This window comes from Rissa tridactyla, chromosome 11 (genome assembly GCF_028500815.1).
Source record: "Rissa tridactyla isolate bRisTri1 chromosome 11, bRisTri1.patW.cur.20221130, whole genome shotgun sequence".
NCBI lineage: Eukaryota > Metazoa > Chordata > Aves > Charadriiformes > Laridae > Rissa > Rissa tridactyla.
In genome coordinates, this window is record NC_071476.1 from 11,258,883 (window position 1) to 11,284,156 (window position 25,274).

At 44.8% G+C, this 25,274-nt stretch overlaps 1 protein-coding gene across 1 annotated transcript in view; it reads right to left on the reverse strand.

Annotated features, from left to right (window-relative positions):
- Positions 1–22,644, reverse strand: part of NSG2 (neuronal vesicle trafficking associated 2) — a 37,764-nt gene extending 15,120 nt beyond the window's left edge. Inside the window, exons 1-3 of the mRNA XM_054217896.1 lie at positions 22,444–22,644; positions 21,791–21,941; positions 8,013–8,132 (exon numbers count right to left, since the gene is read on the reverse strand). Of these exons, the coding sequence (XP_054073871.1) occupies positions 8,013–8,132; positions 21,791–21,919 (249 nt within the window). The 5' untranslated portion in view covers positions 21,920–21,941; positions 22,444–22,644. The remainder of the gene's footprint in view (positions 1–8,012; positions 8,133–21,790; positions 21,942–22,443) is intronic.
- Positions 22,645–25,274: the final 2,630 nt, after the last annotated feature.

Sequence of the window (25,274 nt, forward strand, 5' to 3'; positions counted from 1 at the left end):
AATCTTTTTCAAGCATTTTGTTCCAAAGCAAAGGGTCTGTTGAGGTTTCTGCTCTCTTACTCCTTTCTTTCTCCAATATATCACAGTCTGGAGAATTTATATTCAGCAGGTCTACCCTACAAACCCTTAGTCATGTGAATATTCTCTGTGACTTCCATTTTTAGACATTTTCTGCATAGCAATTAACTTTCTTCTTCTCTCCAAAAATCAATTAAAGGAAAAAAATAACCCCGAACAAACCTCTTCAGCTGATTACTGTGTCAGTGCTCGCAGATGGCAAAAATAAAATATATTTGAGGTGTTTTATCTGACTTTGCAAAAGAGTATGCCTATTTGTTTCTGTGAGAAAGAATATAAACCAAGAATACACTTTAAAGAATGAACCATTTCATATAAAAGCCTTTTTTTTCCCCCCTTTGTTTTGCCAGGTGGTCCCTAACCCAGTCGTATAGAGCACTTGAGTTAAATCAAAATATACTTTTCTTGCATGGGTTTTCAACATGGAAGCTCTTCCTGGCTTTACCTTCTTGGGACCAAGCCTGTACCAGAAAGCCAGGTATTAGCTGGGAATTCCTACAAAACCCACAGACTTTTACCCAGAGAGGGGAAAGCTTGCAGGGTTCATAGTACCATACCTGGGGATGTGATCAGAAATATCTGTTTTCTGGCAGCTGGGCCACAAATCCACATTCGGTTCATCCTCACAGCTCCAAATTGTCACTGATGATCACAAATGGCTTCATCAATCTACCTCCATGCAAGCCGTGAGACCAGCTAGGACAGATATGACCTATCCTCTTCTCTGCCCATTACAGCCAGAGAAAGAGAAGAATGATTTCTGAGCTCAGGCAGAAAGATGATGAGCAACATTTCTCACTTCCTTTCAGACACAGACGTGAGAGTCTGAGTCCATGCAGATGTAAGCAGACACAAGGTCAGGCAGGGCTGGGCGGTGGATTTGGGAGAAAGGAGAAACTGTGACCCTCTGCATTGCAGTGGAAAATACTCAACCTCCAAGGACAAGGAAAAGTGTGGATCCAGAGACAACTCACTCCATCACTGTCTGGAGAAGACTTAGGTGAAGTGAGGGCTGCCTGACACCCCTGCAAAAAGGGCATGCCCCCGGCACCTAAGCCCACTGGGAAAGGAGACTGCCTGGTGATAGTTGGGAACTCCCAAAGGAATAAGCCTCCAAATCAGTCCCTGGAGACTGAAATCAACCCCTTCATACTGACACCTCTCGAAGCCCCTCTTTGAATGCAAGGCTCAAGAGGACACCACTATACCATCCCCGATGCTGCTGCCAGTGCAACAAGGTGCTATTGCCACTGCTCCCCTGTGCCTGCCACCTTTCTGATTTCCCTCTGCTTTGTCCCTTGTTCTCCTGGATCACACAGCCCATCCGAGCGCTGCGCAGCCTGGAAACAACATCTCAGCCACATTAGCAATTATCACCAAAGTGAGAAAAATCTCTGTGTATTAGAGTGTGTTCCCTCCCTCGAGCACCACTCACATTAGTCAGTGTAATGGGATCTTTCAGCAGCCACTCTGCATCTTCCAGATAACCGACGTGATGTGGCAGTCACCATGGAAACATTGTTATTGTTAGTATTAAAAAGCAGTAAGGAAAATTGTCCTGCTCAAACTCAGAGGAGTCCTTTCTCTCTGAGTTACTCCTGCCCTCTGGTAACTTAACAATTAAAGGAATCTTTAAATTTATTCAGCTATTGAATGGGCACAATGAAAAGCCCCATGCCATTTTTTCCAGGATTCATTCCTTTGCAGGTTAGAGGAAGAACTACCAGCATAAAGCAATAGCCTACAGGTGAAGGCAGAACATCCTATGGAGAAGTTTGCAGGAAGCATGGCATGGAAGGGGAGTTTGGGAAGGACGTGCAGGGGGAGCAGAAGGAGAGGAATGCTACATTTGAGGTTCTGTGTGTGTGTGTGCAGCAGAGCGAGGGAGAGTTGCCACCTAGACAGCCGCAGTGGTGATGTGCCCTTTAAAAACAAGGGCAGGGTGGTCAGGTAGGTAACTGTGTGCATTCAGGGAAATGAGGTGTTTCTCAAAGCTATGCTCACGATGCAGTCATTTGGCAGTCCAGAGGCACACAGCAATTCTCTGCGCCATGCTGTACAAGACACCTTGTGCTCACGTCTCAGTGGACCTTACCCACAGAAATAAAGTGATCAAGACCTGCTCGCCACCTTCCTCCACAAGCATACAAGCCCGGGACCTTCCTTTCCTCTCAACTGCAATGTCTGTGACGTGAGGATCCTTCCACTGCAAGATCTAGCTGAATAACCTGAGGGTTCAATGGGTCGGATTCTAGTGGTGCAAGCAGGGAAAGCATCTTCCATTTCAGCAAAGCTGTTACCAACAGCAAATCAAGCTCTGGCCCTGGCCCAGAAAAATCTTTCTTAATTAGGAGTCAAGTATTTCAGATACTGGCTTGGTTTTGATAATGAACAATTATTGCATCAATGTCTGTTTCATGGGGTGTGGCTGGAGACAAACCGATTTTGTTCTAAGTCTTTCAGATTAGGTCAGAGGAAAACAATTGTTTCAGTATGAGCATCTCAATAACAGAAACATTTGAATGGGTTCCACTATATTTTAAGAACCTGATGAAAAGTGTGGTGAATTATTACATCCACTGGATCTGCATGTATCAGAGCAGTTTCAGGGCAGAGGGAGGAGAGGGTTTATCTAATGATAAGAAATATATTGTCATTGCATACTCAACAGGAACAGATTACACAGCCAGTGACTCTGAAAAGAGATCTTGCCAACTTCTAGCAACAAGAGTGAAGTTTCCAGTCTTCTTCAGTGATGTAATGATCAATACTTGCAGATGTAAAAATCATAAAAATACAGTTAGATAAATTGCTCACAAGAAAATGTCTTAAATATCTCAATTTTTCCCCTGTATACCCAATCTCAACCTGTTCTGTTAAAGACAAGTACATGGTTTAATTATTCCAACTCTGAGAGGCCGAAAATTTCAGCTTTCTCAAGAAAATGATCCATGAAAAGGAAAGAACTCTAGAAGACTTGAGAAGTCAGATAGCTATGGCAGGTAACTATCACCCAGCTAATAGTTATGAAATCATTGTCTCCTGGAAAAAGCACTAATGAATAACTCTATGGCATTTAGTGGTAGCAGAGCTCAAACTGGCTGCACGTGAACTTACTTGTGTAATAACGAGAGCAATTTGCACAAAACCAGTAACCGGCTGGCAGTTGCACGTGTCAACCCGACGCTCTGTGTTGTAAGCCTATGCTGAAAGGCCGCTCCAGTGCCCTTCCTGCGCTACTCAGAGACAGAAAAATCTGGGCAAAGTCAGGGCTAGAACAGGGCTACCTACAGTCCCTGGGTGTGACCGCATCAAGTACAAAATCCATCAGCAACTATTCTCCAGCTTGTTTCTTCTTAAGCAGGGTGCTGAACACAAGCTCCACCTAAGTGGCAGTCAAGGAAGTGGGCAGAAACCCACTCTTCACCTTATAAGTGCTTCTGGTTGATTTCTGTGTTATCTGGACTGGTTGGAAGACAAAAGTTGTCACTGGAAAACCTGTCCTCCAGAAGTAACAAGACTTTTCAGTCAATGGATAATCTGCTTGAAAAGCAAAAGAGCATTTGATCTCATTTCAGTATTGATGGAAAGAAATAAGGGCAGAAACTCATGAGAATGAAGATACTTGCATATGAGAGATTGTTCTTAAAAGCTGTAACACAGGATATCACTGGCAAGAAGCAGCAGTGAGCCCTATCTCAAACGCAAAGGGTTCGATCTGTTGTCCCACAAAGGAACATGATTCTATGATAGACCATCATCACATTTGCAGACCTTTTCTAGTGCACCTCAGTGTCGTCACTGGATGACATGCACTACCTTCAAAGCACACAAAATGGAAGGCAAACACCAGACACTATTCCCTGCCAGACTGAGAAACCTTGATATACATCATTACTGCAAAATATGGTCTTTGCAGTTCAGAAACTTCCTAGAGGGACACACTCAAAAGGCATAAACAGCCTGGAGGAGGCAAGGTCTGTAAATCACTGCCAGTCAGCTTAGAAAAAAATCATTGCTTATCATTGCTTCTCTGTGGAGGAGTAAAACGATAAAAGAAATTTCTTTTATGTATGGACAGCTCAACCATAACACTACATTAACATCATTTTCTTGTAACCCATCTACACACAACTATTTAAACATTTGTTATAAAGTATGTATGGAATGACTCATCCATCTGAAGAATAAGCCTAATTGGTCAAACTTCCAGGACACTGTGTGCTGAGCTATAGAGAATCATAATCTCATCTATTAGGAGATGTGACACGTTGCAGAAGCTATCTAAAATTCCTGGAAGAGGTAGTGTGAAATAAGAACCGTTGCCTAGGGACAGTCTCTTCTTTACGATTAATTAAAGAGCTTAGATCTGTGCTATTCTGGATGGATGAAAAATATGCATGCATAAGCTTAGATTCTGGCTTTGGCTTGCTCATGCGAGAAAGTTGGCTAATAATTCATTAGACTCTTCAATAAAAGATACCCAAAAGGCGGAATAAAGGCCATCTGTGGATTTGACTGCCATGTTCATATGGTCCCAAAATTTCCCCCAGAGATCCTGCTCTTCTGTATAATGCAGCTACATGACACAGAAAAAAAAAAAAGCATAAAACCAAACAAGAACTTGGAAAGAGTTTCCTTCTTCCCTGAGAACATTCCCATACCAAAGTGACCGGAAGTAAAGAAAAACCCTTCATTGATTGAAACAGGAATGTTAAAAATCCCTCCAGAGATATTATTAGTGGGTGGGGAGCACAGTCATAAACATGGAGTCCCAGCAGCATTTTTCCACAAATACTTAGTAATGACAAAGATTCACTTTGCTGTATTTCCGTTTAAATGGATGTTAATTCTATGCTTTGGGTGAAAAATAAAATACAAGACATCTCACTTTGTGTTCTCTGGGATACCAAAGTCGTGCAATAGAAGACAGGAAAGGACCTCTTGGCTATTTCTTTGCACCCTCTTACTGTCCTATCTCTTTCCCCAGCATCCGGGTACCACATACTGAGATGTATTGCTCCTCACACACAGATCAGCAGAACCATAGTAGCAAAATTGCTCCCTATGAAACCCCTTGAATTCAGGCATTGCTGTGGACTCTTACTAGTTGTACATGCATTTCCCATACAGATCCCACATATTTGGAGGGCACTAAAACAATGGATCATCTACACTTGGATGGACTTTTTGCCTTTCCCTCCATCATTTCTCTTGCAGAAATCAGTGTGATGATTTACTTGCTTTTGGTAGTGTACAGCCACCAACAGCCTGGCTCGAGAATGAATAAATTTAACCAATGCGTTAGCAAGAAGGTGCGGATCGTATTTCCAACACACCACATACTGGAAGGCTATACAAAGCAGCCAGCCAGCAAAAGAAAAGATGATGATCTCATCTATATTATCTTTTTTTAAGCTTTTAAAAGTGTAGCCAACCTGAGATAATAAAAGTTAAGTATTTACTATTATTCCCTCTTACAAAAAACAAACGTAAAATGATTTCATCAGTACCAGATAATAGGCCTGCTTAGAACCAGAGGGCGGTATTTTTAATAACTGCACTAAAAATATGCACTGGTATAAAAATGTGATGCAATAAAAAAAAACGTACAAAAGGTAATGAAATATTACCTATTATCTCAGCTCATTTTTGTCAGGAAATAATACTACAAACTTAATATGATACATGGAAGCCTCATGAAAAGCAGGCAGGGAGAGGCTTATAGTCTTATCCAGTATTAGACGAGAGGCTGAGTGATTAATAAGTTGACATTGAAGAGCAGAGAATGGAAATCATATGGACTTTGGGGAAAGGAAATAGCTTAAAAATGAAACTGTCACACTGCCAGGCTGGATAGGAAGAGGCACGGCTTCCACAGCCACCCCCACCGCGCAGGACAGGGGAAGGCGGCTTAAACCTCTGCGCGTGCTGTGCACGCAGCTGGAGCCTCCTCCTGCACACACGGGTGACAGCAACGCGAGAACTGCTCCAAAAATAGGAAGGGGAGAGGAAAAAATACATTGCAAGGAGAGGCTGGAATGCAATGGCAAGTTGGCCATTTGAAGAATGTGAAAAATAAGATACTGTCTAGAAGGTGCAGATGAAATGAGATTTATCCATGGCAGTGGATGAGCTATCTAACTTACGGGCCTCCAGCATACACAGCGTGTACAGATGAGAGATCCTCGATTGCTTTTTTAAATAACAAGGCCAGACCTTTTGATGGCATTAAGACTTGGTCTGACACTGACCTTAACACTGTTCAGGGCTGCAGGGTTAAGTTTTAAATACCCAGTGAAGAACCCTTACTTACAATACCAACAATGCCATTTATTGCGGGTCACAAGCCAACACGTCACTTCCAGGAGACTCTACATTTACTGGTGTTTCTCAGGCACATCGTGTCTGGTTCCGATTTGTATGTTGCTCACACTGGAAAATGTCTGCTGCGGTTTCCAAGACCAGGGATTTTGCTGTGGCTAATTCGCTGTTTACTTTACTAGCGGCACCAACGGAGAGTCACTATTGGTGGTAAATAGGTACTATGAACGCAATAAGATCACCAAAGAATTCAGTCAAAATCAACAGCGTGTAAGCCCCTGGTAAGTAATTTAGATCACAACATGTGATGTCCGCTGAAAAAAAAACCCAAGAAGCTATAAACATTTATTCACAGACCTCTTAAGAATAAATTATGCCTTTAAATATCCTGGATGGAAGCAACAGAATTGTCCTTGCAAAATATGTTAGTGAATTTCTGGAAAAAACAGAAACAGTGCCATTCTGCAGTGCTTCAGAAGAGAGTAGCTAAACATTTCTCCTTTCACCCAGTTGAACAAGACTCATCTTGAAGTTTATCAAGGATGAATGGTAACGATTTTTTCTGGATCACATTCCAATTTTAAAAGTGATAGCTTTCTTCTAAATTACTAGAAAATAATTATAATAATTTTTTTTTATTTCTCACAAAACTAAGGAAATTGGGCCAAATGAAAGACTATTCAGTTCTTTGAGTCAATTCCTGACAATTGTCAAGGATGATACCCTTTCACAAAAATTTATAAGCCCAATCCTAGCTTTTCAAGGAGCAGGACTATAGCTAGGCACTGCCTACTCTCTCTGTTTTCTACTCAAATCATTGATATTTCTGATGACTTTGGAAATGTGAAATCAGATCTCACACTTTTATCACTCCCATGCTCTGAGGTTCAGGAAAAGCCCCATATCTTCTCAATGAAAAGGGAGAAAATGTTAGCAGCTACGCGCTTGGAGTCTAATTTTAGGAGGAACCGAGCCATTCTAACGTGCTGCAGTCAACAGGAACTGAGGGCGCTCAATAATTCATGAGTTTCTTTCCATGTTTGAGTAGAGCCTGTTGAAAATTTCTCAAGGAAACATTTTTCATCAGAAAATTCCAACTCCTGTGAAGCAAAATTGCTTACAGGACAGGATATGCTTGGATACTTGTCTAATATCTCTTTTTTTATACAGTTTGAAATGGCTTTTAATCTATAATAATAAAATATTTTAAATACGAAAAGGGTTATTTGACTACAGACGAAAGAATTTTTAAAAGGTGAAACAAACTATTTCAATCAGTCTTCACTGTGATTTTTTTATTCCTCTTAAACACAAATGTTTGAGAAGAAAAAAGATTCAAACTTGGTTTACTTTCAGTTTGGGCTGTAAAATATTTTCATAACTTTTCCCGGGAAAAGGAAAACATTTCCTACTTTAGATCTAGTTATGAAAGTATTTTCATGCCTGTCCAAACAAGAAAATAAAGCTTTATACTCACGCAGATAAACCCCTCTTTGACCCTAGTGATGAGTGGAGTGTTAAATTTGTTACGTCTTTACTGTCACTTTGATTCAGTTATTTTAAAATGAATGGCATTTGCATCAGAAGGCAGCAGAATAACCATTTCTTACCTTTAGTCTTTCTGTTACACCATCAGTGAAACTGACTGTGAATTCAGCAATTTTGGGCACTCTGAGTTTTCCTTTGTTCTTCTGGTCAGGCTGATATTCTGTTCTTGTTTTCACAATTACCTGGAAAATATCAACACTTTTAGGGTTTCTGCACACAACATCCTTTTTTTGTTGTTGTTGATCTAAGCTTTTCTATATAAACCAGACCCTGGACCTGCACAAGTACCTGAGAACCATAAATTAACACAAACTCATCATACCCTCGGGAACTAAGACCTAAGACAATGAGCCTATATCTCATTGAATCTTAAAATAACTGACAGTAAAATACTTGACCCCCACTTTTGTTTAGGACTAGGCATATAATTTTTATACCATATTGAACAGGCAGAACACGCAGAGTAACAGCCCATCCTAAAGAAGAGCCTCACTTATTAAAAGCCCCATCCTAACAAGTTCCACTGAAGCCAATTTAAATTTAGGCTATTTGGTGTCTCATTTATTCAGGCTCCAGATTATCAATATTAATCTCATACTATCACCTTGGGTTTTCCCCAGAAGTGTCATTTGCTGACTAATCCAGGTCCTACTAATCTTATAAAAATGAGGTGTCTTACGCCAATGGAGAAGCCGCAAGTGGCTTTTAAAAGGATACAGTCAAATTACCAAAATTGCATCGTCAATCTACATTGAATTTATTTGTAATCTAGAATGACCCTAAATATTTTGGGTAAGACGTACCCACTGCAAATACAGAAAAGGTAACACCTAATGCCAACTGCTCCCAGAGGGGATGAGCATCGGGGCTGTGCTCTGAAACTAACAGCCCTTCAGAGGAGTGAGCGCGTCCATCCCATTATACACGAGAATCTTAAAAGACTACCCACCCACGAGCCTATGCAGCTAAATAGCGTCGTGAGAGCTTGCCAGCATAGCCACACTATTTTACTCTAGCTGGAAAAGGCAAGAGAAGACACAACGGCCCTTGGCACTGGCCAAGAGCTGGAGCTCATCCCTAGAGAGGGGGGCTGCGCTTGTGAGCACACAGGAGCCTCTGCACAGGATTCCTCAATCCAAGGACAAGGTCCACAAAGCATACAATGGTTTGGTGTGGTTTGCAAGGTTCGGATAGATTAAACCAAAAAAGATAGAAAGAATATTGAAGTTCTCGATCCCAGGGCCAACACTTCCTCTTTTTGACCTCCCATTCTGAACTGCAGGACTACGCAGCCAACAGCCTCGCCAAGGTGAAAAATAAATACTCCAGGAGTGGTGACTGGTTCATATGAGAGTGATCCTAAAGCTCACTGTCAGAAACAAAAAGTCTGGAAGGATTGAAAAAGATTAAGTGATGCACAAGGTTGAGCTACTAGCTAACGAAGAACTTATTTCCAAATGAAGATAGCAAAGTCTGGTTTGGACCAGAAAAAAACCCAGGTATTTAATCCTCCTGCACTTAATGCTGTGTGAAAATCAGACTGAGAGAAAATCAGTGAGGAGTCATAAGCCAATTTTCTGGATTCAAATGCAAATCATTAAAGACTGATGAATATTTACATCCTTCAGCATATCGCTCTCGATAATATTTATTACAGTACCATTTGCAACATTAAGACTTGGTAAGAAGAGGGGATAAAAAACCACCCAAATATATTTATATTAACATTTTTTAACTCAGGATTTCTGATGATACAACATAGATGATGAGAAATGACACATGGGGACAAGCTTGATTTGGCGGGTTTGGGATGAACCCCGACCCTACTCTGAACCTTCTACTGAATCAAAGCCCACTGTGCTCTGAAATGCAGACCAGGATATCGCGGACCAAACACAGCAAAGCTCTCCCTCCAGCCAAGATGAACTGGCCGAGGTTAGCCCTGAGTTACAAACAGGCAATAACTTCATTTTCTCACTCAAAAGGAGCCAAGTGCACTCAGGACTCCATGCAGCTGCCCCCGACCTTTCCAGTCTTCCCGCTGGCCTTTTGTAAACCCCGTACAGTAAATTACAGTGTGTCAGCCATCCACACCTGCCAACCGGCGTTCAGAAATTGCACTCATTCTGTTTTCGAACCTACCAGTCACAATACCCAGTTCTCCCAAACTCATGCTTCCTGCTCGATACAAATCTTACTGCAGGCAAAATTTTTAAATATACAAAATATACAAAAAGCAAAATATATTTTGCTTTCACACAAACTCTAAATTAGGTCTTAATAAAGGACCATGAAGCCAGAATGTAAGAAAAAAAAAAATAAAAGCCTTACTTGTTTCTTAAATTTCTTCCATTCTTTGTTATTAATGGCACTTTCCTTATGGGTATTTTTAAACTGTTGTTGCATTCAACCAATATCCTATAAGCCTGAACCATGCTGTCTACAGGGATACAGCATGAGACTGAAAATAAGCCCACACAACCCTTCACAAGACATCAGATTCAAGTCCAGTAGCAATGTCTACCACGTCTGTGAATAAATAAGTGAGCTCAGTCCCCAGCCAGATCAGAAGCTACTTGAAGCACAATTCGCTGACTGTGCCAGCAGTGAAATGTCTGTGTACGCAGAGCCACAGGGATCCTGCTGGTCAGTGTTTTGCAGAGAGATCTGCAGAGGTATCAAAAAGCTTTAGCAGAGGAGGTAAGAACTACCTTTGCTAAATGCCTTTTGGCATTGCAAAAGCTAAATATCTGCTCTCCAGAAGTACCTTTGTCAGACAGCTGGTGGAATTACTCAGCAGAAGAAAGACGGGGCAGTCAGTAAGGTCTCCTCTTTAAAGGAGAGCACAGAAATACAATGACAAAGGGCAAACAGAAAGCTGAAAACCTGTAGTGTGGGGGGAGCATTCAATATTGTGGCAGTAACGATAAAAATGCAATTTTGCTGAGGGCATGGGGCATACATTTAGAAGAAAAGCGCTACCTCTTGTTCAGTCCCCTACAGTCTAAATAAATAAGCCCGAGCGTGGATCCCACTTTTCCGGCAACATTCACCCCCTCTCCATCCAACAAGCTGCCATCAGGATGCCCACGCAAAGGCTTCTGGAAATGGAGTTGCGTTCATCACACTCGAGCCTCCTGCACGAGCGAGACCACCCCAGTCAGGGCTACCTTCGCAGCACCCAGAGAGAGGAGCGAACGCTGTCAGATGGTAATACACAGGTACACACACACACACACACCCCCCCACGTGGTTTTGAGCGGAGCATTTGCTACGCTGACAGCCTCCCATGCATGTGTCACTTGTGAGTGCCTCAAACAAGTTTAAACAAGAGCTGGTCAAAACCCAAAAGAACTTTTCTAAAGCACAAAGTATTAATCAAAGTGCAAATTTAGAAAAGGAATAATTCATCTTACAAAGAAATTTTTCTGTATTTTTAGCATTATTGGGGTTTTGCTATTTTGGTTGTTTGTTCTGCGTTCATTTTCCAGTTTCCTGATCTGGGTTGGGTGGGAAGGAAGATTTGCCTTCTTCCCTGTTCCCTGCCATCACTCCTTTTTCACCTTTTCTTTCCATTTTGCCACTGAGAAAAAATTTGCTGGCAGTAAAGTCTTCCAGAAATTCTAACCAAATTGCTGTTGGATGTACAGCAATAAAAACCCCACTGACTCCACAGTCAGCGCAATGATCAGTGTTCATTTATCACCGGCTGCCCCAGAGCAGTTCCATCAGAGCCCAGAATCCCACTGTTTCAATGCAAACAAGGTACATTCATCTCACACCACGACAGGTTTCCTGGGAGAGCGACTGGCGTTTATTACAAACCACAGCAAACAGAACGATCCCCATTCACTCTTCTTGTCTGTTCTGCAGCTTTGCTGACTTCAGTAGAGTTATTCTTGATTGAAACCAGTGAAAGGGAGTATAACATCGGGGTCCTGTGTTGATTGCGACTCAAAGCAAACTGAAGTGAAAGAAATGCCCAGCTCCTCATTCCCTTCTCTGCAATGCTGTTACGGTGGTGATGAACTGCTGTAAGGGGGTAACCCCCAGAGCTGGCAGCACTGCTTGGCTGTGCTCTGGCCAGACAATAAATGCAAACAACCCAACCTGTGCTTAAATGGACAAGTAGTCACTTGAATACTCCCAAAAAAGACAATCAGACCCCTCTCGACCCTCACTGCAGCACCATTCTGCCCATTCTCTGCACTTGCCTCCTTGGCTCTCACCTCCTCCTGCATGCTCCCTAAGGCTTGTCTGAGCTCATGCTCCTCATGGTGAGATGGGTCTGCCTGTTCTAAATTGACATCCCTAGCCATGACCTGACTGGGGCAGAGGAGAATTATTATCATCATCATCATCCTTCCTCCTCTCATGAAGCAACAGGCACACCTGCGAATTAATATTAAAAAGCAAGAACAGTCCCATCAGCTTTTTGGATTGTCTGAGCCTTTGCGATTGCTGGATAAACACCATTTGAACTTTTTTGGGCACTTGTCAACCTTTGTGTCTCATTATCAAGGCCCTGATTCAGCACCAGCTTATGTCTGTGCCTCACTCTGTACATTGTGATTGTCCAACAAAGAAAGCAACCTCCCTGCCAGCTCAGTCCCGCCTATCTATAGCACTTTAAAGTCAGTGCTGTGGACGAAGGCTAGAAGAATACCAGCTCAGGGGATCTCCCTGCGGATTATGTTGCTGCTATTCTTAAAGTTTTCACACTATTTCCCAGAGACCCCCCACCTTTAAACTGCAGAGAGGCTGTGCTGTTTATGACAGATGCAATAAAGGGGACACAAATAAATTACCTAGGACTTCCTTCATTTTACATCCAAAACAAAATTGTTCTCTGAAAGTTGCTTCCCAGCTGAAGTTTGCAGACTGATTGTAAGAATAAAAGAAAACAGAAAAGGGCTTCTGTGGAGCAGCAAAAAGACACGTCTAATTATGGGAATCCACACTGCCAGTCCTTGCAGCTTCCTCCAAAACTAAGTTTATCTAGCATTTGAACTCATTAACTTCCAATTCAGAGAAGCACTTAAGCATGTGAGTAGTCCTATTAACAACAGCAGGATTAGTCACATATTTAAAGTTGAGCGTGCATTTAAGCGCTTTGGCCAGATCAGAGCTTAAGCTGGCTTCAGTCACCTTCCCAGCTATAATACCGATGCGCAGGGCTCCAGTGGCAACCTTCAGCAAGACCGCTCAAAGCGCATTACATACCAGCATGACCCCAGTATCCCCACATTACTGATGGAGGAGAAGGAAAAAAAAAAAAAAAAGAGAAAAAAGACCAGCTTAGTAATGTACTGAGTCACACCAGCAACTGGTGGTTGAGTCAGGAAGACAGACCATGGCTCGATGCTACTTACAGCGCACCGTGTTTCCTTGGGTTTTCATTAACGGAGTGATAATAGTAGCTCCACCACATCCTCCATATAAATGTAACATTTTTGGAATTAGGGGCTGGCAAGAGATATAGCTGGGATGGGTAGGAAGTCAGACGCTCTATGGAAAATGGCAGCTCTCTGCAGAATTGTTGTCCTCAATCATCCTGGGTTAGCAGATGTTATAACACTCTCCATGCCTTGAAAAGTTTTTCCTTTCTATTCTCTTCTTGCATCTTCGGATTCCTCATTCCAAGCCCTCAGATGCTTTTCTGCAAGAGCTCAGTAGCAGTCTATAGAGAATGGCCTGTGAAAGTTATAAAAACCCAAACACAACAGGACAGCAAGCCATATCTATCATGCTGCTCCACACCAGCAAGATTTTTCTAATGATGCTGTTTGCGAATACATTTATAGAGTCCTGAACCTAAATGCACTTATTATTCTAGGCTTAATGGTAGTGACACCACTAGAATCAATAGGAAACCTTTCCTCAGCTTTAATGAATGCAGGACCAGGCTTCTTCTCTGTAGTGATGCTTTGGGAAATTATAGGTGTGCTGAGGTGAGAAACAACAGATGAGAGTCTGCGTACACCAGCAGGAAATCCATCATCAACAACCTTGAGAAAGTAAACAGTAGGAGAGTGCTGGGAAATCTAGAGATTTTGGATGCTGAAAGAAAAAGAAAGCAAGCTTCTAACCAAGTGGACTATATTAAAAGCATTTATTTTCAGGAGGAAGGAGCAGAGTAGATATGAAATGTGACAAATGGAAAAATATCACATTAAGCATGGAACCTTAAAAAGGATTTTCCTGCAATGGGATGAAGTAAGTGTTTCAGAAAATGAACTGATATGAATTCTGAGTCTTGTCTCAGACTGGCTAAATGTAACATCATTTATTGCCACTTTATATTTGCGTTTGAGCTCTGTGGTTTTCCCTGAAGAAATGAGTAATAATATTTAACATAACTGGCATTGTGAAAACTTTAAATTATTCATTTGGAAAAGGACATGCAGCCCTGCCGTAATTCCCACTTCACTGCCACGGTGCATGTAATATATTGTGGTTCAGGTGCTGCAAAGTGCAAACCATAAAAATTTAAAATACTACTTCCCGGGATTATTAATAATGAAGAGTCTCTCACTCTGAGTGGCTTTCAGATTGACAGAAGAGATAAACAAAATGTGTTTCTCCTACCAAGGGGAAAGGTTTCCTCCAGGTTCAAAGCTGGGCTTTGTAGGCCCACAAAATGGTGGTAACACACCCATCAGTTGCCATGTGGATTAGTCATGCTCACTTTTAAATGAACATGGGACTCTTGGCTTCCAAGGACATGCCTGCCTTTGTCCCTTGCAGAGAGAGAACAGAAAATGTAAACCCATCACTGGCACCGACATGGTGGTTTCCTTTGCCTTCATCACCCAACTGAGCACCAACAGCTGAGACAGACCTTAGACCAAGTCCCAGCTGTAGCATGCTGTCCCGGTTACTGATGATGATAGTACAACGGTGACCCCCTGGCTTGGCACTAAATCTGCTGTGACTGAGTCGGTTTCTATGCTTCAGTGCTACAAGCCAAGGGATGGCTAAAATTCACCACCTGCTCACACACAAAATTCTCCAGTGACGTACGCACTCTAATCCTCACACACAGCCAGCTTCAAAGAGCAAATGAGATGTGCACATTGCCAACAGAAGCTGAAGTTAAAATACTTAGCAGTAAAGGAGTATAGGAAAAGAGATGGAAAAATCATGTTTTAAGGCTTAAAACAATTTCTTTGTCTGCAGGCTTAGGATGAAACATTCGTAGACGTGAGCAGCTCCATGCCTACTGCAGTGTCTCCTGTACCTCCTTCTGGCCCTTGCACTGGCTACTGCTAAAAACAGGACATGTTCGACTGGATGGACTAGTAATCTGAGATTACCTGGCAATCACCATGCTGCAAATTCCCAGATTTTTAGACAATTAGGTCTTTAAAAACTTTCCCAAGTAATTATGACTATGTCCCATCCCATGGGAGAGGCAGCTATGCTTCCAAATCGACAGGATGAACACATCTCAGCAGGCAGATTTCTCAGAGATTAATATTAAAATTGGCATTTGGAATGTGGGTAATGGTAGTCCCCATGGCATCCTAGCCACTATTTGAATACATGGAATGCCTGAAATAACAAGCAGCAAAAAGAAGGTTAAAAAAAAAAAAAAAAAAGGATGCCCGGGGATCAAATCCATAGTCAATGGAGAAAGCCACAGTCAGTAGAAACACTGCTTTTTTTTCCCCCTGTATCAGCTCGTCTAATGGATGTTGTGCTGGAAATGAGTTTCACAGAGGGTGGTAGAAAAAAGTGGTCTCCTGAATCAGTGCCAGGAGGATATTCCAGGCACAAGGAACATCACAAAAGGACAAAGACAGCAAATGTAATCAGCCCTGGCATCACCGATGAAAGGCAGTACAAAATGCAAAGGCTGCATTGGGAGCTGAAAGCCGCTGAGAAGGGAAAGGCATAGCTCACAAGCACAAAGGGAGCCTGGAAATTACTCAGCTAAGTCTCCCTACAAATCGCTAGGTGACCAGAACCATCAGGAACCCACAGGAGGCTGTGAAGGGGTGACAAAAGCTGATTTCAGTAGGTTCAGCGAGGAGAGGGTATAGCAAAGCAGACAAAAGAATCAATCACTCAGCTGTAGTGATGGTAAATTGGCCAGGGTAAATCAGCAGAGCTCCATTGATTTCATCTAAACTACATTGATTTACACTAGTCAAGAATCCTGCCCAGTCTTACTCTCCAGACCAGTGAGTAACTGGTACGCGGGGTCCACATCACAGTCTTGCTGAAATAACTTCCACCTGCAACAATGGGTTTTCATGTTGGAATAAAGAACAGATTGCAAGAGGCTTAAGCCAAACATCCATACCCTAACACACTTTTCCTGTGTCCATTTCTGCTGTTTCTGCAGAATGCAGCTCTAGGAATTGCAGTGCAGACGTAACTGGGTTTAAGAGAGGCAATGGGGCTCACGAAAACGGACATGAGCTAGCTTTAAACAACCTAATTCAGATATCGATAGCGGTGCAGTTAAGGCGAGAAATTTCTGTACAGGGTATATAAATCCTGAGACTTCCCATACTCCAGAGCTGCAGCAGCAACACATTATCTGTATGCAAGTGAGGCACCTGAACGCTCCCCAGGTGCCCGCGAAGGCAGCGAGCGCAGGCTGGGACGGCAGCACAGCCCCGACGCCAGCGGACCGGCCATGCACAGGGGCTTCGGCGTGCCACAGGGGAAGGATAGCCCGGCAGCAGCTGTATCCAAAGAAGAGGAGCATGAGCTGCCAAGAACCTCAGGGCTGTCCGAGACATGCAAACAAAATCAAAAAGGTTACTCCAGAAACACTGCACGGCCAGAGTGAGCGTTGCTGCAAATACTTATTACAGCTTAATGAGCAGAGGCGGTGTTTACATTCAAACACACATTTAGAGGACAAATGGATTTGCACAGTGCAAAGGGGGACAAATGTCACATGAGAGGAAGGCTCAGACTTTGGTACTTGTGAGGATGAGGCAGAGTATCCCAAGTGGAGAAAGCAAAGGACGGGGAAAGGCAAGACAGCCTGCCCGTTCCTTCCTATTTGCAATGCTCTCTTTTTATTCCCCTCCTTTCTTTTATTCACGCTTTCTTTCCCTTTGCATCCTCCTCCTCCCTTTTACTCATCCTTCCTTCAACGGCCACAATTACTAGCCCTGCCCCGTCCCTCCTCCTGCCATTTGCTCCTTCCCACCAAACACACCACCAGCGTGCGCAGCAGCACAGCCGGCTGCCCCCATCAGCTGGTGTCAGGGAAGGCTGAGCGGCCTCTGGCCCCACCGCGAGATGCAGCACCCCAAAACCATCTCCCCGGCGCCCTGACGGCATGTGCCTTCAGCCGCCGTGTGCTGCTGGGCTTCGCAGAGGGCAGGCTGACATCAGCGCTTCAGGACAGAGCTGCCAGTAGTCCCCCAGGTACAAAAGCACTCATCCAGCGTACTATTAATTATGCCTGCTCAGCTGGCCGGGACAAAACGTTATTTTCTGTTAAAGCAATAGGGACAGGCTGTGAACACAAGGGACCCTGCGGATTTTCAGGAACTCTTGATTAGTCTGTGTAAGCGCGTGGCCTCGGACATTCAGGGGTGCGGCCAGGGAGGGAGAGAGGCAGGGGATGGGAAAAGCATTTGAAGAGAGCAGTTAGATCTATTTTTTTCTTTCTTGGGTTGGATGGCAGGAATTTGTCACCAGAGAAATGATTTCTCAAGCCTCCAGATGCATTCAAAATAAAGAACAATGGACCACATGATAAGCCTTCTGCAGCTTTCCCCACAAAAGAGATGCCGGATGTTTTTTTCAACCCTGACAATAGCTTTCATACACTTTTGTGTTATGTAAAATTAGGATTTTTACTGCCAGAACAGAGGCATTTCCTGCTGGATTATACTGAAGCGAGCCTATAAGACCAAGGGGTCCCCGGTTGTTGGTCCCATTTCAGATTTCACTGAAACAGTATGGTCCCTGAAAAGCTGCATATCTTTCAGCATTATCATTGCAGAGACACGTAACAATTACAGCCAAAGCACTTTGTCTACGCCTAGGAAAACAAGTGAACAGCTCGCTTTTTCCCCTTTGGTCCTAAAAGAAAAAAGGCTTCTTTTTTTGCTTTTTGAATACAGAAGAAATTAAATTTAGAGACATAAAAAGCCAGGTCAGGGGGTTGTCACCGGTGATGGCTATTATTCCTGTTTCATAGATGGATTTCAGCAAAAAGGCCACGCAAAAAAAATGATTTAAGAGCATCGGTCTCTGCCTTCTGCAAATGCCACCTCAGCAAGAGAACAGGGGGCAAGGGAAATGCTTGAAGATAGTCAATAAATATAAATACACAGCAGACTTTGCACCCTAGGGGAGAAATTACTGTCCCGGGTACATTTCTCCCCTTGCAGCCATTCAACTGCTGACAGAACAACGAGAATGCTGATCCTGCAAGAGGAACAGCACGAACCTTGGGAGGGGACATCCTCGTTTGGTGGCAAAAGAAATAGTCAATCTAGTGGCCAATAATTTTTAAAAAAAGGTTGCCAAATTCAAGCCCGCTGAATTCCTGGCTGGATTTTTCCAACAGCATCGAAGCGGAAGTCAGAGGGAGCTGCTAACCTCACAGCACTTTGAAAAACAAGCCTGTTAGGAAAGCATCCCCAGAAGGACAGCCAGTAAGTTTAAGCATACCTTTAAGAAGGTGTTTCGCCCTGTCACCCCCCGTGTGATTTCTTATAATCAAGGAACTATCTGAAAAGAGATGGGCTTCAGGGATTACAGCACATGAGCAAAAGCCTCATTTTTATATTCTTTCTTTTTACCCTTTCTCTGAAAGGGGGGCCAGACACAGAAAACACTTTGAAAGAGATGAAGCTAGGGTGAAACACCTACAGACGTTAATGCTGGGAGTCACTTAGAGTGACTCTCAAGTGATCTAGTTACAAAAAATCCTTAAAATTAAGAAAAATCAGGTATTTAAAGCCCTTAAAATATAATTTTCAGGCTTTTAAGGATCTGCAAAGGTGAGTATACTGACAAACAACAGCTTTGGTTTTCTTCAACTTGCATGCAGGTGTCTAAGACTCAACTGGAGAAAGCCTATAAATTAACAGAGCTTGAAAACCTTTGCCATGCAATACACATACGCCAGGAAACGGCATTATTGCACACTGGCAATAACAGCAGTTGGGCTGCCCCGCACAGACCTAGTATACTCTTGGCCAAAGCCCGGACTACTACCTTACCACTCGTTTATCACTCCTTTACCAGACAGACTGAAGCGAGATGCACGCTGGATTGTCCCAGACCCAAGGTTAGATCCAGGCTGAGAGCTCGTGTTGTCTTAAATGAAGATACCCTCTAATGGTGAAGAGAAGCTCAGAAAAGGGAGTATTTAAAAGCGTAAAATTCCGCCCCCCCCCCCCCTTTTTTTTTCTAGATTTCACTTACAGGAAAATGCCAGGGCACACCAGATCACTGTTGCAGTGGCACAGGCGATGGACTGGCAGCAGCCGGGGCAGGCAGGGAGCAGGGCATTGCCTCCTTGTGGTTACCAGGGAGCAGCAGTGGGATTGCGTTGAGGAAAACGAGTGAGCAAAAAACTCTTCTGAGCTGTTGCCCGCTGACCCCAACACCAAACCCGGTTTGGCTCCCGTCATTTATGCAGCATCCCATGCGAGAGGCAGGGATGTGCCTTGGCTTACATTCTCACTCGCCCAAGCTCAAAATCAACTGCTGGCAGGTTTTAGCAATACATCGAGAAAATGTCAAATCAATTTTAGGTTTTTTTTTGTCAACCCCGCCTCCTGACTGCGAGGCAAGTCCAAACAAAAATACACTCTGAAAGACCTGAAATCCCTGTCTCCTCTTCCTCAGGCTCACAGTCTGACCGAATTCAGTAGCAGCTTTGCTTCCCTAAGTACAAAGCTGAAATTTCGCCCTCTCACTTAACCTTTGCCCCAGCTTTTCACCTGAGGCTCAACTCCTTATTAGCAGGTCTTTGAACAGACCCTCTGCCCCAGGGTGAACTCACCCCAACAGAATCTGTTCTACAAAGAGCAGAGGAAACAGACTGTGAATTATTTTGCTTTTATCATAAACAACCTCTCCTTCTTGTGAAGGGATCTCCAGTCCCCGTTAACTCCAGGCCTACTGCACACAGAAGCTGAACCGCCGCCTGCAGAAATCAATACCGTTGACTCTAATGAGTTCTGAATCATGCATAGCACTCCCGGAGATCCATCCCACTCTTCCAGCAAAGAAAAATATGGATGTCAGTAGATGCATTGACAGTAATGTATGCTAATGAAGGTAATGTAACCTAACAACATGTGAATTATTGATGTAGGCATGTTTAAACAGAAAAATCAGCAAGGAATCACACCAGACCAATACACTCCAGTGTTTGTTCACCAACAGGCAATTGGAACGTGGTGGTCGTGAGAACATTCATTACCGCTTTATTAGCCTGAAAGGATTTTTGTTAGGCTATCTATGTCTCACCTGATACATAAGCCATTTAAGTTTCACGTCGTGTGACACTGGGTGAGCTCAATAAGCCATTTGTACCAGCATCAAATGAGCTACATTGACACATATGTAGTTTCCTCTCAGCTTTTCAGACGTTTATGATAAACCATACTGCTTTGCCTGAATTATTTTCTTAATCTTATTTATCAGTCATAGATAAGGGCTGGTTTAGCCTCTCATTCACAGCAATTCATGGAAGTGTAACTATCTTGAATGCAGCAAAGTTGCTCCTGATTGCCACGAGGCACATGGAGAACGAAACTAGCTCCTTTGTCTGGCATGGCTCTCATTCCCAGGATGTCAAGACAGTTGACTCAGCTCTATCATAACATAAACATAGTTTGTCTATCTAGGCAGTTTTATTACATCCATCATCATGTTCTACTAATGTATTTACAGAAAATTCATTTTGTACTACAGTAAAAACAGGATATATGTTCAATAATCACCAGTGTTAATTTTACTATTATTCCATTATCCTGGGAGATCTAATCATTCTGTCTATACTTTCGGGTGAGTTGGCTCCATCTCTGTGGTATCTGGGAACTACATTGCAGACAGGCTTTGTTTTTGTAAGGACTGTTGGGGCATATGAATTTTTACGGTCTCATCATGTCCTCACCAGGTTATATCAATACACATCGTCACCGCATCGGTACAAACAAAAGATTTCCTAGTACATACTGCATCTAAAAACCCCAACCACCAAACCACAGCCAATTGCCGAGGCACATTTCTGAACATTTTAGTGCTGCATTCAGTTCTGAGAGAGTTGAGTGGGCAGGGGACAAAGCTGTCCCCTGGATGGAGCCAAGCGGGGGAACAAACCCTTGGGTTGCTCCATCACCACCCCAAGCATGGGGGAACTCAGCCGCTCTCTTGAGAGATATCAGCATCATCAATGTCCAAATAAGCTCTACAAAGCCACGAGGAACAAAACAAACCTTCACCGAGATAATTAAAATAGCTGCTTATTTCAGAAGAGTTATCACGTTACTCTCACTGCAGGCAATTAATCTTACTGATAACAACAATGACGCATGGTAAACCGCTCCTCAGTTTCTCCAGCACTTGCATGAGAAACACACTAAGCCTTTTCCAGTTGTATTTGTGAAGGCATATTTAGGGCTTTGTTGCGGAGGGAAGGAGTTGGGGGACCATTGCGTGTTTATTTGCCGTGTTAAAACAGATAAACACACTATGAAAGATAACCCCTTTTTATTTATCGAATAAACACTATGCCACAGTTTGTATCATCACAGACCAATAAGTCACCAAGGCACTGAAAACCACGGGGCATGTACGTGTGCGGAATCATGCAGGAGCGCCATTCGATTTTTTTTTGTTTTACCTTTTCCGGAGCCGGGAACTGCAGGTGATTTACTTCCAAGGGCGTGATCAAAGGAACTGTCTGAAAACCATCTTCGTTGGATGGTTGTTTGCTGTTCTTGTCGTTCAAATTACTCCCCAGCTTCACCATTCTTGGACCTTGCTTTCCAGACCTAAAACCAGCGAGATGGCCAATGTCACCTGGGTAGCGGGGAGGATTCTTGCCTTGCCCTGCTGGGTTGGGCTCAGAAAATCACCTAACTGGGCTTTTGCCCCCAGGTTTCTAGTCACGCCGCATACCGCACCGCGACTTGACTTCACACACAAGCATTTCATCCTGCCGTATGCCGACACCCCATGAAAACCCCTCAAAAATCCCTGCCGTCACCCCAAAGGGAGCGGCTCCCCACACACCAACGCCCCAAACCCACCACCACGGAAACATCCCCACACGCTCACGGGGGGTCGCTTTTGCCTGCCACCCCCCCCCCCAATTTTTTGTGCAGCCCCCTGGGAGGGTAGAGACACCCTTCCTTGCCAACCCCACACCCTGGGGGACTTGGGGGTCCTCTCCTCTCAGTTCCTCAGGGGGGGTCGCGCCGCAGGAAAGGAGGGGGGAAATACTGGCGGGGGGGGCTGCGGTCACCGTCCCGCCGCCCCCGAGCCCCTACTTACTGCAAAGCAGGCGGTCACTGTCGGCGGCTCGGCCCGGGCGCTGCGGCGGGGGGGGTCGGGGGAAGGCGGAGGCCGCGGCGTGCGGGGGGGCGGCGAGAGGTTTCCGTTAACGGTCCCCGGCGGTGCTGAAGGGACAGCGCTGCGCCCTGCGCTCGGCTGCGGCTCCGCAAGCGCGACTGAGGGCGGGCGCGGGCGGCAGCTCCCCCCCCCACTCCCCCCCGCCGCCACACACACACTCTCGCCCCCCCCCCCCCTTCCGCCCCCCTTCGCCTCGCGCGCACGCCCCGCGCGCCGCCGCGCGGCCTCGGGCACCCCCTGGCGTCCCCGCCGAGCAAGGCGGGCGGGGGCGCCCCCTGCAGGCCGAGCGCGGCGCCGGCCGCGGAGGCGGGGTGGGGGCGGATGGGGCTGGAGGGAGCAGGGGGGCAGCCGCGGGAATGGGTCGTGCCGGCATAAGGGTCAGAGAGAGCCACGTGCAAGCGGTGACACCCAACGGTGTCACAGAGAGGGCCTGGGGGTGGAGGGGGTCCCCGGGCGGCTGTGGTGCCGCAAGGAGACAGGACTGGGGAGACCCCACCTGGAGTCCTGCGTCTGGCTCTGGAGTCCTCATGGAGCGGGGCCAGAGGAGGCCTCGGAGATGCTGGGAGGGCTGGAGCCCCTCTGCTGTGAGGACAGGCTGAGAGAGTTGTCAGGGTTCAGCCTGGAGAAGAGAAGGCTCCGGGGAGACCTTGGAGCCCCTTCCAGTCCCTCAAGGGGCTCCAGGAGAGCTGGGGAGGGACTGTTTACAAGGGTATGTATTGAGAAGATGAGGGGTAACGTCTGCCCTTCAAAACAAGGTAGACTTAGATTAGATACCAGGAAGAAATTTTTCACTATGAGGGTGGTGAGACACTGGCCCAGGTTGCCCAGAGAAGCTGTGGCTGCCCCATCCCTGGAGGTGTTCAAGACCAGGCTGGATGGGGCTCTGAGTGACCTGGTCTGGTGGGAGGTGTCCCTGCCCAGGGCAGGGGATTGGAACTGGATGATCCTTAAGGTCCCTTCCAACACAAACCATTCTATGATTCCATGACTGGTGCTGCCGCTGGGTCAAGCGGCCGCCCCATACCCCCCTTGGGCCCACATTGACCTTGACCATTGTGTCCCTCACCAGGGCTTTGCACAAGGTCAGTCACTGCCCCGTGGTGCCCACACACGTACTGGAACAGCAGGACAGGAACAAGCCACTGGCCCTGCTGGACTTTGCACGGGACTCTCCTCCTGTTCCCAGAAACCACATCGCCAACACCAGCCTGGTGACATGTCACCACCACGGTGTCAGGTGCTGCCACAAAGCACCAGGCTGGGCTGCCAGCAAATGTGTTCCCACCTGCCAGCAGCCCTGAAATCACCAGCCCTGCAGGATGAGGCTGAAGTGCTTTTGCATGGAGACAGAGGATACTTTGGGATGACTTTAGCCTGATTTGTTTATAAATATAGAATTTGCCTCCTGAGCTTGCAACTTGGCATCTTTTGCAAGACCTAAATATACTCCCAAAAGGCGTGAACTGTTTCCATAATAAAGGCTTTTAGAACTCACTTGAGAAAATTCATTTAAAGCCATACTTTGGCAGGGCATGTGAAAGCGCTTGGTATGAGCTTGTTCACAGTATGGCAGGACAATGCCTAGAGCAGAAGTGCTGAGAGGCGGTAGGATTTACGCTCTATCAGTCTGGAGAAGCACATAAAATCACTCACTAAAGATTATTGATGAAATTACTACAATATAATGATTTAATATTGTAGTAATATCAGAAATCAACCGTCAATGCCAATCTGGACTAGGATCTGTGCAAATGTACAGCAAGTTATAAACCCTGCAAAGTCCTTTGCTCAGGCTCTGCACAGATATGAATGTCACTGTGATAGTTCAGCTCAGGATGATAATTAGGGCCTTCAAAATGTGGAGGTTGTAAGAAAATCCGAAAGCACATACTTTTCAAATTATGACAGAAGTCCAGTCTTGTCCCAGGCATTGCCCGCTCTCCAAATCCTGAGCAGAACCCTTCTGGTCCTAAGGGGCACTGGACCAGGCCAGTATTTCTTTTCTTTCATGTCCAGCATCAATGAGGCTGGCAGGAACCTCTGGAGACCACCCAGTCCACCCCTCCTGCATAAAGAAAGGACAGCAAGAGCAGGTTGCTCAGGGCCATGTCCAGTTGGGTTTTTAGTATCTCCAAGGATGGAGACATCACAAGTGCTCTGGGAAACCCGTTCCAGTGTTCAGCCACCCTCATAGTAAAACAGTTTTTCTCATGTTTACATGGCATTTCCTCTCTGTTTCAGTTTTGGCCCATTGTCCTTTGTCCTGTCACTGGGCACAACTGAGAAGAGTCTGGCTCTGAGCCCCCTGAACCTTCTCCAGGCTGAACAGTCCCAACTCTGTCAGCCTCTGTCAGCCTCTCCCTGTATGGCAGGTGCTCCAAGCAAGAAAGTGCAATTGCAGCAACTCTTTCCCAGCTTTCAATATATTACAGATTAAATCACCTGAAGTGATTTGACCATCCAACGAGACTGACAGACTCTATAGTTATCTTCCGCTGAATGCACACATTTGAATTACTCTAGCTCCTCTGGCAGTAAAATGGCTATTTTGAACTGAGGCACTAGGAAATATTATTAAAAAGTGCAAAGGAAACATTGCATTGTAACGCTATAGAAATGGCATTGTGGTTTTCCACCTCTGTCTGGTAATTACCAAGGGACATGAGAGCTCTTCATTGAAAAGCAAAGTGATGTCCTTCATAGCTTGCAAATGCATTCTGTGATCTGAAAACCAAATCATTCTCATGCATATC